This window comes from Peromyscus maniculatus, chromosome 15 (genome assembly GCF_049852395.1).
Source record: "Peromyscus maniculatus bairdii isolate BWxNUB_F1_BW_parent chromosome 15, HU_Pman_BW_mat_3.1, whole genome shotgun sequence".
NCBI classification, from domain to species: Eukaryota; Metazoa; Chordata; class Mammalia; order Rodentia; family Cricetidae; genus Peromyscus; species Peromyscus maniculatus.
The window spans coordinates 38,855,583-38,868,561 of NC_134866.1; the positions used below are offsets into that span (position 1 = coordinate 38,855,583).

Sequence of the window (12,979 nt, forward strand, 5' to 3'; positions counted from 1 at the left end):
TTAGAAGGTCAAGCCACATTTTGGAATAACAATGCAACCTGAAAGTGAGAGATATTTTGGCCATTTAACCTGCTAAGACCTTTGGTTCCAATTAGCTTGTCTAGGATGCACTTGGTAGCCTTCTTAGGTGACTGGTCATAGGAATAGGAACCTTCATCATAGGAGGAAAAGAATTTAAGTCTAGTTGGTACAAAAATGGTTTCAATGAGTTTTTTTTTATTAGAACAAGGAGAAATAGTGATCATGGTGATACCAATACACTCAAATCTTCCTGAAAAATCAAGTAAATAAAGTCTTCAGACATTAAATAAAAATAAAATAAAGAGATCCCCTGTTCTTATGATCCAGGGCAAATTTCCTGTGACTTTGGAATCACAAAATCAGTCAATGTAGAGTTTACTCTCCCCTTTCTCGTGACTTCTTCTAACCTAATGACCTCAAATAATTCGGACATGACTCTGAACACATCAAAGATATCAGAAGAGAGGCCAACAGAGGAAGAAGTGCTGAGCTGGGTTAGCTGAGACCTGAAGGGTGTTGAAGAATTTGCCCTTCTTGCTAAGAGCCACACCTTCTCCCCTGAACATATGCCTTATCTCAGTGTGTGGAGTAATAACTACTTTCTGGAACTAAGAGGAACACTTTTATTTTACAGAGCTTTATTTTAGTCCCTGGCATAGTCTAACTTATAAACAAATACTATTATCAATTTTCTCTCCTAGAAGCAGTTTGTCGAAATAGCGAAAGTACACCACAACCAGGCAAACTTGAAGGGATTTTTTTTTTAAAGAAAGCAAAAACGTTGAATGTATTGTACATGTAATATGTAATTGTAAAATTTCACATCTACTGAGATATCAGCATTAAGGGATCTTCCTGTCCTGTGACTTGGCAGGAGGGATGCACAGCCACAGCCTCAGGTCCTTTGCAGATAACATGCTGTTCTAGTTCAGAGTTTGCACTCCAGAATTCTTTCCCATAAAGCACCAAGGAAGCAGATATTGTGGAAAATTCTGAGACCAAGAATTACTAAATTCCAACCTGATGATAATAACTAAGAAATTTTAGGAATATAGAATTTTGAAAAACAAAATAGCATATAAAGAGGTGATTGGGCTGTGCTTGAAGACCATATATTTTTACATCATTTGTTTCTACATACAGTTTTACAGTTTGGTGTTCTATTTCATGAAGAAAAACCATAGATGCAACAATCAAGTGAAAAGTTGGCTTCACTTAAAATAATTCATATAAAAGTAACTGATCCTGAAGGCCACTCTCAGGATTCTCTTTGAATCTCTTATTTCATAAACTCTCTGGTAATTTGGGTAATTAAATCATGCCAGTATTTTATTTTAATTTATTAATAAGTAGGTTTCTTAATCACTTGCTATGATACAACTTGTCATAAAAAAGCCATGGTAATTTCTTATGTTCTGGCTTCCTTAATATGAAAGTTGCACAATGAAGGTTGTACAAGTCTTAACTTAGCATTTTCCTCATGGTTGTGTTATTTTCCCTTGATAATGTGTTCTCATTGAAATAATACCGAAGTATTGGTGGACACGGTATTGAGTGTGTGGTGGCACACACCTTTAATCCCAGTCCTAGGAAGACAGAGGCTGCCTGTTCTCTGGGAGTTGGAGGCCACCTTGGTCTTTGTAGCGAGACCCCAGTTTCAAAGCAAAACAGCAACAGCACCCCTCCCCTCCCAAGCACACAAGCAAAACCCAGAAATATTCATTTTGATGGTGTTGGGACTGAGCTAACAGAGCTGCCTTGGGTTTGCCAGGATCATGCAGACGTTTGTAACTCAGCAGTGGAAACAGAGCAAAGAAAAGTCCAGTTGCCTGCACGGTAAGAAGCTGTCAGAGAAGAAGGTGAAGTCTCCTCTACATTTGTTTACTACCTTGCGCAGGTTGGTAACCGGCGTCTTCATCCTTGTCTTCGTGCTCAGCCTTTAGAGTGCCACGCTACTCAGTCCAAAGTATTCTTTCTTGCCTAGGTGTCTTGTTTTCTGTATGACTTCCAACAAAATACTAAATTAGAGGTAGTCCATCAAAAACATGGATGTGCTTATTTATTTATTTTGACCGTCAATATTGGTAAAATTTGTGAAAGTTAGATTTTGTTTTTGCATGACATAGAGATTCCTCCAAAAATCAGTTCTTCATGGGGCTCTGGGATAGGTTGGAGGGAGAAACCATGTTAGAATCTTCTTGTGTTTATCAGGTGTGGCTGAATTCCTGTGACCCAGTCTGCATCCATCTTTGGTTTGGGTCCTAACGGGGCGGGGGCGGGGGTGTGTGTGTGCTGTTGATGAGGTGGTAGCATATGTTGAGCTGGGACACTAAGGTTAGGTCCAGTTTTGCCCTGTGTTAATTGTTGATCATCTTCAAGGTCGCCCAGCTATCCTCCCCCTGGTTGTGGCAAAAGCAAATCCAAACTGAAATCCGAACAAGACGGCATCTCCAAAACGCACAAGCTGCTGCGGAGGACTTGCTCTAGCACTGTCAAAGCTGATGACGTGTGCGCCAAGACGCACAGGACCTTCGGGCGCTCGCTGTCCAGCGACCCCAGGGCCGAGCAGGCGATGTCCACCATCAAATCGCACAAACTCTTGGGCCGGCCCTGCCCCGCAGCGGGCAAGCAGGAGGACTGCCTCACGCTCAAATCGCATAAGTTATTGACTCGCTCTTGTTCTGGAGACCCGCGATGTGAGCACAACACCAGCTTGAAGCCCCACAAACTGCTAAGCAGGTCCTACTCCAGTAATCTCAGAATGGAAGAGTTATATGGGTTGAAAAATCACAAATTGCTCAGCAAGTCTTACTCCAACGCCCCCAAGTCATCGAAAACAGAGCATTTCAAGGAACCCAATGCAGAGGGCAGGAGGCTCTCGCTTACCTCAGGGCTTATCGGTATTTTAACACCATCTTCGTCTTCTTCCCAGCCTCCTGTGCGTAAACACTTTCATCTTGTCTTCTTTTTTCTTTTTTTTTTTTTTTTTTTGGTTTTTCGAGACAGGGTTTCTCTTGTGTAGCTTTGCGCCTTTCCTCGAACTCACTTGGTAGCCCAGGCTGGCCTCGAACTCACAGAGATCCGCCTGCCTCTGCCTCCCGAGTGCTGGGATTAAAGGCGTGCGCCACCACCGCCCGGCTTAATCTTGTCTTCTTAAATGTAGCGAAGGGGCAGGGGATTTGTATGCATTTTTTTATAAGACCTGGGAGAAGATGCAAGATTCATTTGACTTGTTTTGTTTTTAAATTTGCTGGGTTTTTTTTTTGGGGGGGGGATATTATTTATGTATACTAGGTATTTACAGGTGGCAAAGAACAGTTAGTATTGGTTCAGGGGAAAAATGTAATCACTGATTTGCCATCCTGTTTGTATTCCTACCCATTGAATTCTACTAAAAATAGAAGGAATTCAGTTAGATTTATAAAGTTTTTAATCTTTATTAAATAGGTTATTTAATCTTTTCTTTCACCCCACAAATAGTGGAGGACCACACTTTTCTTATAATTAAGAAGAATATTTCAGTTATGTGTTAGAGAATTTTGTCTGTGAACATTATTGTTGGTGATAGCGTCTAAGAGTCTCTCACAAAGATTTTCTTGATGTCCTTTTAATGCTAAAGCCATTTTTTTTGGGTGGGAGGATGTGGGTCCAGTTGATGAGTGTATGGTTGGTATTGACTGTGAATCAACCCTACTCAAAATTCACCTCTCCAGTGATTGGCATTGCAGTCAGCTTCAGACAGACTTAAATTATACATGCAGTTACATATTCAGAAATGGCAGATAAAAGCTTTTGTTTGCTGTTTTAAATATGTGCATGTTGTGAGTGTCAGTTTAACGATGCATATGATATACCCAGCCATATGTAAGTTGACAAAAACAAGAGACTGATTTTAGGAAGTCATCCATACATAGATTTTCTCCTACAACTGACTTATAGATATCACTGTAAAAGTACACTTGTTGGCATTAAACTTGACAATCTCTATAATTTTATATGACTATACTAAAAGTTCATTTAAAGGTATGCTTTAATGACATGGGGAAAGTTATGTCAATCAATTCCTAATGTTTCCCATCATTTTACCCACAAAGATATCTTCAGATAGTTTGTGAAAGAAAACACATTTTCCCCCATGTACTTGGCCCGCTAAGAGATTTAGTACGGGGGGGAGGGGGGGGGGGGCTTTGCTAACAGCTGTCTATTTTTCCTTGGAGGAATCATTGATTAGATTTGAATATTCTAATGATGGTGTGGGTGTTTTTTGATCAGTAATAGAATAAACGAACTTTCTTTTCATGTAACAATGGCAGATATTTCTACTAAAAAATGAGAAATAAAGAATATCATTTTGTTTAGGCAAATATAGCAGATTATGCAAATATGACAAAATCAGTCTATAATGAAATTCAATATTTTAATATCATAACAGCTTACAATACTCATTGGCCTTCTGCATTCATTTCTGAAAAAAAAAAAGGTAGAAGTTGTGATTTCTACATTCTCCTCAATGAAAAATTACTGTTTTTTTTTAAAACTTTGCTTTTCATAGACAAATGGTGCAAAATGCATTCCAATCCGAGACCGCGGCTTCCTGGTGCAGGTATGAATTAAGACCATCCACGGTGGGAGGACCTTGTCCTTGCTGGGTTTTCTCATCATCTGAGACCCTCGCTGGCTCATTTCCTTGCATTGTTTTACCCAGACTATTGAGTTTGCCGAGCAGCGGATCCCCGTACTGAATGAATACTGTGTGGTCTGTGACGAGCCGCACGTGTTTCAAAATGGCCCCATGCTTAGGGTAAGTACTTCCGGACTGAATTTCCATGTTAACAAGAAATGTAAGTGAAAGCATTCCAGTATGAAAGTAAACAAATACAGCTTAAGATAAATACTTCCTAGGGCAAACTAATGTATACTAAGTGCTGTCATTTGGATGGAAATGAGTTAGCGTTACTTCTGGAAGCATCTGTGAAAGAGTAAGTAATTTTCTATTAAGATTGTGCTCCTTATGCCCATCATCTTTGGATCCATTTACATCTATTTCTATATAGGCAATAAGTCTCATAAACTGTATTTATATGTTTATCTAATAACACATAGGTTCTGGAAACAGCTTTTTATAAGGCCAAAAAAAAAAAAACAAAAAAAAAAACTAGGATGCTTTAGTGTGTTTGTTCAAAACTCCATAATTTAAAATATGGTTAGAATATGGAGAGGTTCCATGTGAATTTGAGCAGGTACACAATAGCGTTGGGAAAGTTAGAAGAGAGTCCGAAACTTAATAACACAGTTGTCACACCACCAAAGAAGTATGGAAATGGAAATCAGTGGACACACATGCTTTGGAGGGTGGATTATTCAATTTAAAAACTTTTTGCAATAATAACTTTATAAAACTTTAATCAATAAAAGTTGCTAAAAAGCCAGTTTTTAAGTTGAAGTTTTGGTAATTCTTGGGGTGGTTTGAATGAGAACTGTGCCTCCTGGGCTCTAATATTTTAATGCCTGGTCCCGAGGTGGTAGTGCTGTTGGGGAGCTTATGGAACTCTAGTAGACAGGGCCTTGGGGAAGGCTTTGTGGATTTATAACTTGGCCCTACGTATGGCTTTCTTTCCCTGCTTCCTGTGTGGGGTTGAGAGGTGACCTCTCAGCCTCCTGCTTCTGCTCCTGCTGCTGTGCCTTCCTTGCCCTTCAAGTCCTCTGGAGCAATAAGGCAAAATCAATTCTGTCTTCTCTAAGAAGCTTTTGGGCATGATATTTTGTCACAGCAACAATAAAGTAATCAATACAATGTTTAAGTCATTAATGTGCACGGTTAAGTGATTTTTAATATAACCATGATTGTAGCCATCATCACTAATTCCAGAATATTTCCACTACCTAAAGAAGAACCCTGAACTCCTAACAATCATTTGCACTCTCTCCCTTTTCCTGGTGGCCTGGCAACCACTGATTTATTCTCCTCTTCTATGAATTTGTATGCTCTCAAGTTTCATCCTTGCAGCATAGATCAATAGTCTGTTCCTTTTCATCATCCAATATTTCATTTTATGGATGGACTCACCAGATAGAATTACTCATTCATCAGCTGATGGAATCTCTAGGACCTGTGTTTACTCTCTTTCTGAGGAATGGCTGAACTGTTTACATAGTGATTGCACCCTCCTACTATCAGTATATGAGTTTCCCTTTCTCCATATCTGCATTCCCTTTTCTTTTTTCTTCTTCCAAAGAGTGTGTGAGGATATACGTATATGTGTAACCATTCCAGTGTATAGCTCTCTGATTTTGGTAATACCGTCATAATGAGTGATTTTGATAATGTTTTCATGCTTATTGGCCATTTGTATATCTCGAGAGAAATATCTGTTCAAAACCTTTTCTCATTTTCATGTTGAGTTATTTTAATTTTTATTACTGAATAGCAAATATTCTCTATTCTGGATATTATATCTTTATTACTAGATCACTACCATATATAAATGAAAAAGACCTTATTTTGTGTGCTTTCCATTATATTTCCTTGGTAATATCTTTGATCCAGTAAAGTTTCATACTTTGATGAAGTCTAACACTTTTAATTTCTTACATTTTTTTATGTGTGTCTAAGGAACTGCCACCTAATTAAAAGCCACAACAGTACAAATGTTTATTTCTAAGAATTTTATAACTGGTCTCACATGTAAATGAGTGATTGTTTTGAAGTTAATTTTTGCAGGGATGTGAAGCTGTGATTCAGATATGTTGTGTTGCAGGTGTGGACCCAGTCTCTCTAATGGATTTATTGAAAGCTATTATTTAATGATTGTGGTCCTTTGAAAATCATTTGGCCGTAAATACATTAATTTTTTCTGGACTATACATTTTATTTCCACAGATCTCAATGTCTGAAGTTATACCAGGATTACAAGTCTTGGTCTACATAGCTCTGTAGTAAGAGTGAAATCTAAGAAGTATGCATTAGCCTTGTTCCCCTTTTATAAGATAACTTTGGTTAGTTGGACTCCCTTGCTTTGGCCTATCAGTTCTGTGGTCATCTTATCTATTTTTTGCAAATAAAAGCATAAAAGCAGTTGGTATTTGTATAAGTTTGCATTTAACCTGTACATCAGTTTGGGAATTATTGTCATTAGCTATACACCAAATATTTGTCTTCCCTCCCAGATCAATATACTGAAATCCAAGCATTCGTGTGATGTCAGTGGGAGTGGGATGCTGAGCTGTACTGCATAGTGAGGTGGAATCCACTGGATCAGATAATAGAGACAACTCCCTCACTCTTCTCCCAATGAGACAGAATGGCATCTGTCACTGGTCTTTTGTTGGTGGTGTTTTTTGTTTTTTCACGAGACAGGGTTTCTCTGTGTAGTTTTGGTGCCGGTCCTGGATCTCGCTCTGTAGACCAGGCTGGCTTTGAACTCACAGAGATCTGCCTGCCTCTGCTTCCCACGTGCTGGGACTAAAGGCTGCACCACCACTGCCCGACATGTCTCTGGTCTTATTGTTGTACGACTCTTTTGGTTTTCTAGTTACCAAATGATGAGAATTAGAAGTTTGTTTTATTGGCAGTTTGCATGGGCTAAGATACAATTTCATGATAATCTTTCCAAAGCATAAACATAGGATATTTTTCACTTATTTGGGATCTTTTAAATTTTCTTTCAGTCCTATTTTAACTTTTTTTAGTATCTGAATTCTGTATTTTCTGGATAAATTTTATGTAAATGAATTCTTTTATTTAATTTACAGGTAGTTCTTGTTAGTATAAAGCAATACAAATGATTTTTGTAGATTATCCTTGTGTTCTGTAAGTTTGCTGAATTTCATTATTAGTTCTAATAAGTTATTTTTGGCTTTTTTTAAATGACTATCTATAGAAGATTTCTTAGTTACTTTTTCCTATTTATGGTAATACTTAAGGAAGGCTTGTGAGCCAGCTCATTGGTTCAGAGATAATCAACATATAAAAAGAAGTGACTTATTTTTGGCTCATAGATCGGAAGGTCCTAGTCCATGATCGGTTAGTTACATTACTCTGACATGTGTTGTGGCAGGATATGACAGCAGGCAAATGAGACAGCAGAGCTGCACACCCACTGTCCCAGGAGCAAGAGAGAACAGAAGTGGCTGAGACCCCACACACACCAATGACCTAGTAATTCCACTCTAGGCCCCACTTTTTCAAGCTCCCACCATCTTCCTACAGGACCTATCTAAGAAGCAAGGCTTTAGCATGTGGGACATTGGGCAGCACTCAAACCTAAACTACAGCAGTCGCTTTCAAGACAGAGGATTGTTGGTTGTGTGGATTAAAAAAAAAAATTATAACAGGGCCTTCATTACATTGGCTTTATTCTTGTATTTGATTTCATTTACTTTTCTAACTGTTATTGAAAATAGAAGTACTGAGTTCTCTACTGTTGAGCTGTCCATTTGTACCTACACCTGTCACTATTTCCCTCATGTAGTTTGGAAGAATGTGTTATTCAGCCTGTGTTTATACAATTAGTTTGCATATTTGTGATTTTTGTATCTGTCATCTCTAAGAGCAATTTTATCTTCAACAAGTTTGTTCGTCTCATGTTATTGTAATATCTATACGCTCTTCAGTTCCCTCCCACCTTCTGCCTCTCTCCTCCATTCCTACTACCAAGAAAAGGATGTTGGTTTCCTATTTATTTTCTCTACAAATTACGTCTTTCCCTATTCATCTGTTTCTATGATACTAGCTTTTTTGTGTGCGTTAAACAGCTATTTTCTAGGATCTCATTTAATTCCTTTCTTATAAAATTTTGATCTGTTTTCATAACTGTTTAGGATAGTAAATTAGCATTTAAAAATTTAAAAATCTAGTTTAGATTAATGCCAACTTGATTTTAATAACATGAAAACTTTGTTCCTCTATATCTTTTAAAAATTATTTATTATTGTGCATGTTATTATGGTGTGGGTATGACACACATGTCATAGCACATGTGTGTAGATCAGGAGACAACTTTGTGACTCAGTTCCCTTATTTCCCCTTCAGTAGGGTGAAGTTGATGGTTACCAGGCTACAGGGAAGTCCCGCACTGTCCAGGGTGTCTTGCTCATGCTCCTCATGCTCCACATGTCTGATCTTCCTCCTTTATACCACTGTGCACAAAGACACACTACCTCCTGTGCTACCAACATAGATTCGAAATTATTGCTTCATGTAGTTTGACTTTAAACTAGACAGAAACTGATCAAAATGTTAAAAATAAGAAATTACATGCATATACAGTTTTTAAAATTTGTTTTTTTACCATTTCAAGTTCTTACCCATGCTCATTATGTTTTTGTGTACCCTGTCTAAGACTCTTGGAGTTTCAACTTGAAGTGTTCCTTCATTTTTTCTGAGGAACAGTTGCACTAATAATGGACTCTTAGATTTTGTTTGAGAATATTGTCATTTCTTTTTCCAGTTTGAAGGACAGTGATGTTACACATAGAATTATTTGCTAACCCCTTTCCTTGTTTAGATTTGAATTTCTCCTCCCCTTGATCCTTTGGCTTCTGAAAAGAAATGAATTTTGTGTGCTTGTGTGTGTGAAAGTTTCCTCATATAGACGAGCGGCTCTCATGGTTTCTTCTGTCACTGTTTTTCAGTGATTTTCTGTACTTCTGCTTTGATCTTTGGTTTTTTGAGACAAGATCTCTCACTGTAGCCCAGATAGGCCTGAAACTTACTGTGGAATCTAGGCTAACCTGGAGCTTCAGGCAATCATCTTGTGCTAGCCTCTTAAGTGCTGGGATTACAGTGTGCATCACCAGGGCTTCCAGTGTTTTGATTAAGATTTGCATGTATCCCTTTATGTTTGTCCCAGTGGAGTTCATTGGGCTTTCTTGAGTATAGGTTAATAATTTTTTCACAAATTTGCTATTTAGGGAGGTATTTCATCAAATATTCTTCCCACATCTTTTTCTTCTCTTCTAGGACTCCATCATTAATAGATTTGTATAAGATGGCACTGAGTAGACTTCTTTTTTTTTTTTTTTTTTTTTTTTTTGTTTTTGTTTTTCGAGACAGGGTTTCTCTGTGTAGCTTTGCGCCTTTCCTGGGACTCACTTGGTAGTCCAGGCTGGCCTCGAACTCACAGGGATCCGCCTGCCTCTGCCTCCCGAGTGCTGGGATTAAAGGCGTGCGCCACCACCGCCCGGCTCTGAGTAGACTTCTTAGCCTTTGTTTACTTCCTTCATTGTTCTTTCTGTTACTGAAGTTACACATCTCAGTTGGCCTACATACAAATGTTCCTGAACTCTCCAAATGCATTTATAGCATCGCTCAGTGAATTTTATTTCAGCTTTTATAGTTGTCAACTCCAGAATTTATTTCCTTTTTTAAAATAAATTCTGTTGATTCTTTTGAAATACTATCTTTATTTAGATAGAGTTTGTTTCTGTTTTTGCTCTTTAATCATTTAGTGTATGCTACTCAATCCAGTATCTGTGCATTTTTTTGGACTCTGTACATCAGTCGCCTTTCTCCTATACCTGGGCCTTACTTTATTATTTCTTTGCATGCCTCATTCTTTTTTATTGGAAGCTAGACATCCAGAAGATACTAATGCAGCAACTTTTGAATCAGATCTCTGTCTTTTCTAGGATTTATTTCTTGATGAATTATCATTAAAAGTGCCTTACCATTTCTTGGCAAGGGTGCCTGTTTGTTGAGCATTCCTTTAATACTTAGCCTGCCTGTTTATAATTCTACCCTAGCCTGAATTTCCTCTTTATAATAATAAAACCAGCTAGAAATGATATTTAATGCCGTCTCCTGATTTTTTTTGTATTTTTTTGTTTTCTTTTCTTTTTTCCTCCTCCTCTTCCTCATTCTTGGCTGGCCAAGAAATTTCTGTTTAGTTCAAACTGGCTTCAAACTTGTGGCTATTCTCCTGCCTGAGCCCTTCAAGTGCTGAGATTTTTGGCACAAGCCACCATGACTGGCTACAAATCTTTCTTGAGCACATGGAGTCCTGGCCAAGTATGTGGCCTTCTATCTTTCCAGGCATGCGTAGAAGCCTTTTGTAGCCCCCGTGCATCTTATTCTTACTTAGTCTCTCCTCCAAAGCAGTCTTGTTAGTGTGTCCTTTACCTCCATCGTTACTTACTGCCCCTGTAATGACCAAAACACTGATCAATGTCCAGTCCTGGTCCTGGGTATTAGATTAGTGCTGGCTGAGTTCCAGATCAGTCAGGGACAGACAATTGTTCTGAGCTTGACTTCCAAGAGCCGTCAGATGGGGTCCATAAAAGTCCTTTGCAAATGACTTCCATGCTGCCTCTTTCAGTTTCAGGAAACGTGAGCTGGTACACGTAGTTTGCGTTCTTACCAGGGTGTAGTTATTTGTTTTGAGTAAATGCTTCTTGCTTCCCTACAGTATTTCATTGTGTTGGTTAAGACCATTTTTGCTAGTTTTTTTTTTCTTTAAAGCTTTTATAGGGCAGTTGGGTTAACACACAGTCCTTTTTGTTGATATCAACCCCCATTTCAGTATTTAAAAATATACATTCTACTACACCTATGTAGTAAAATCCAAGTTTTAGTTTGAGAAACAGTAAAATGTTGGTAAATATGAAGATAATGATTGACCTAATGTGTGTCCAGATTATTTATTGAGGAGGGGAGCCCATTTCCCACTGTGGACTAGGCACTGTGTGAGGATAGTTTGTTTATTGATTCCTTACTTGATGTTTTCAAAGTTCTAGTCATTTACTCCTGTGGGTCTGATAATGTTGTTTTAGGTTCATAGGGATTAAACAATTTGTTCCACACCATTCATGTCCTGTATCAGGATGCTGAGCTTTGATCCGGATTCTGTCTCACTTCTGTACTCTCCATCTTAATCATTAATTGGAGGGTTGGTAGGTTGAAGGTGCCATGGCAGATTCTGTTCGACTTTTTAAGGAGAACAAAAAGGATCATGTTGTTTGTCAGAATATGTTTAAAAAGATAAATCACACAGCCTATAAATAAATGATCTTATGAGAAGTTTTTTTCTCAAGATTCATATGGATGAATAACTATTTTATTAGCACAATTATCAGATCTTGTGATTTATCTATTTCATTCAAAGGAAATAGATGAAAAATTATTCTTATGGCCCATATCCTATATTTGGAAAGTCTACTTTTATTTTATTCTCAGAATAAAATACATCCAGCTAAAGCAGCACGTATTTGTTAAATTGTTATGTGATTGAAAAGAAAAATGTCCACTTGATGAATGGAATGGCAAGACTCCTGGTTGTCTCTATATCTGCCTCTTAGAAACTGTACTTCTGTTCTGCCAACGTTCATGCTTTGACCTTGAGTTGATCCATGGCAGAGCTGTCTCCACCACAGAGAACAACAGGAATTCATCAATACCAGACACTCCTTAAGTATTTTTTATGTGTGCAAAGCACTTTATATGGATTGTCAGCGTTTAATCCTCGTAGTGACTCTGTGAGTTATTATTGTCCTCACTTTACAGGTGAGGAAAGAGACACTGTTTTCAGTGACTCTCTGCTGGTAAGTGATAAAGACAGGACTCCAGCCGGGCAGAGTGGCACCTAGACAGACTCTCAACCTGCGGACTCAGAGGACCGTGTTTACGTCCTTGAAATTCACTGCACACATTGTTGGCAGTTTACTCTTTGTGGTTTAATTGCTGGCAATTCATTCCTATAATAAGTGGCAAAAATACCAGTTTCTCTCAGTCTTCTTTCTGTCTCACTCCAAATTTGGTTTGCTTTGTTTCTGCACCAATGAAGGTTAGAGAGAAAAAAATCTTCTAAATAAATATTTTTATATACCTAATTATTAGATTGTTTAATGTTGCTGTGACATAGCATAAGGAAATCACACAAGTGCCTTTGGCTTTTTAAATAATGATATAAGTGACATGAAATCAGATAAAAAATTATAATCAAAGAAACCTCTCCTGTTTGGA

General features: G+C 38.0%; 1 protein-coding gene across 2 annotated transcripts in view; it reads left to right on the forward strand.

The window, feature by feature from the left end:
• Positions 1–12,979, forward strand: part of Parp8 (poly(ADP-ribose) polymerase family member 8) — a 182,815-nt gene that overhangs the window by 137,210 nt on the left and 32,626 nt on the right. For both annotated transcript variants that reach the window (XM_076551870.1, XM_042261529.2), the window contains exons 12-15: positions 1,793–1,918; positions 2,401–2,959; positions 4,574–4,624; positions 4,727–4,822. In XM_076551870.1, coding sequence (XP_076407985.1) covers positions 1,793–1,918; positions 2,401–2,959; positions 4,574–4,624; positions 4,727–4,822 — 832 coding nt within the window. The remainder of the gene's footprint in view (positions 1–1,792; positions 1,919–2,400; positions 2,960–4,573; positions 4,625–4,726; positions 4,823–12,979) is intronic.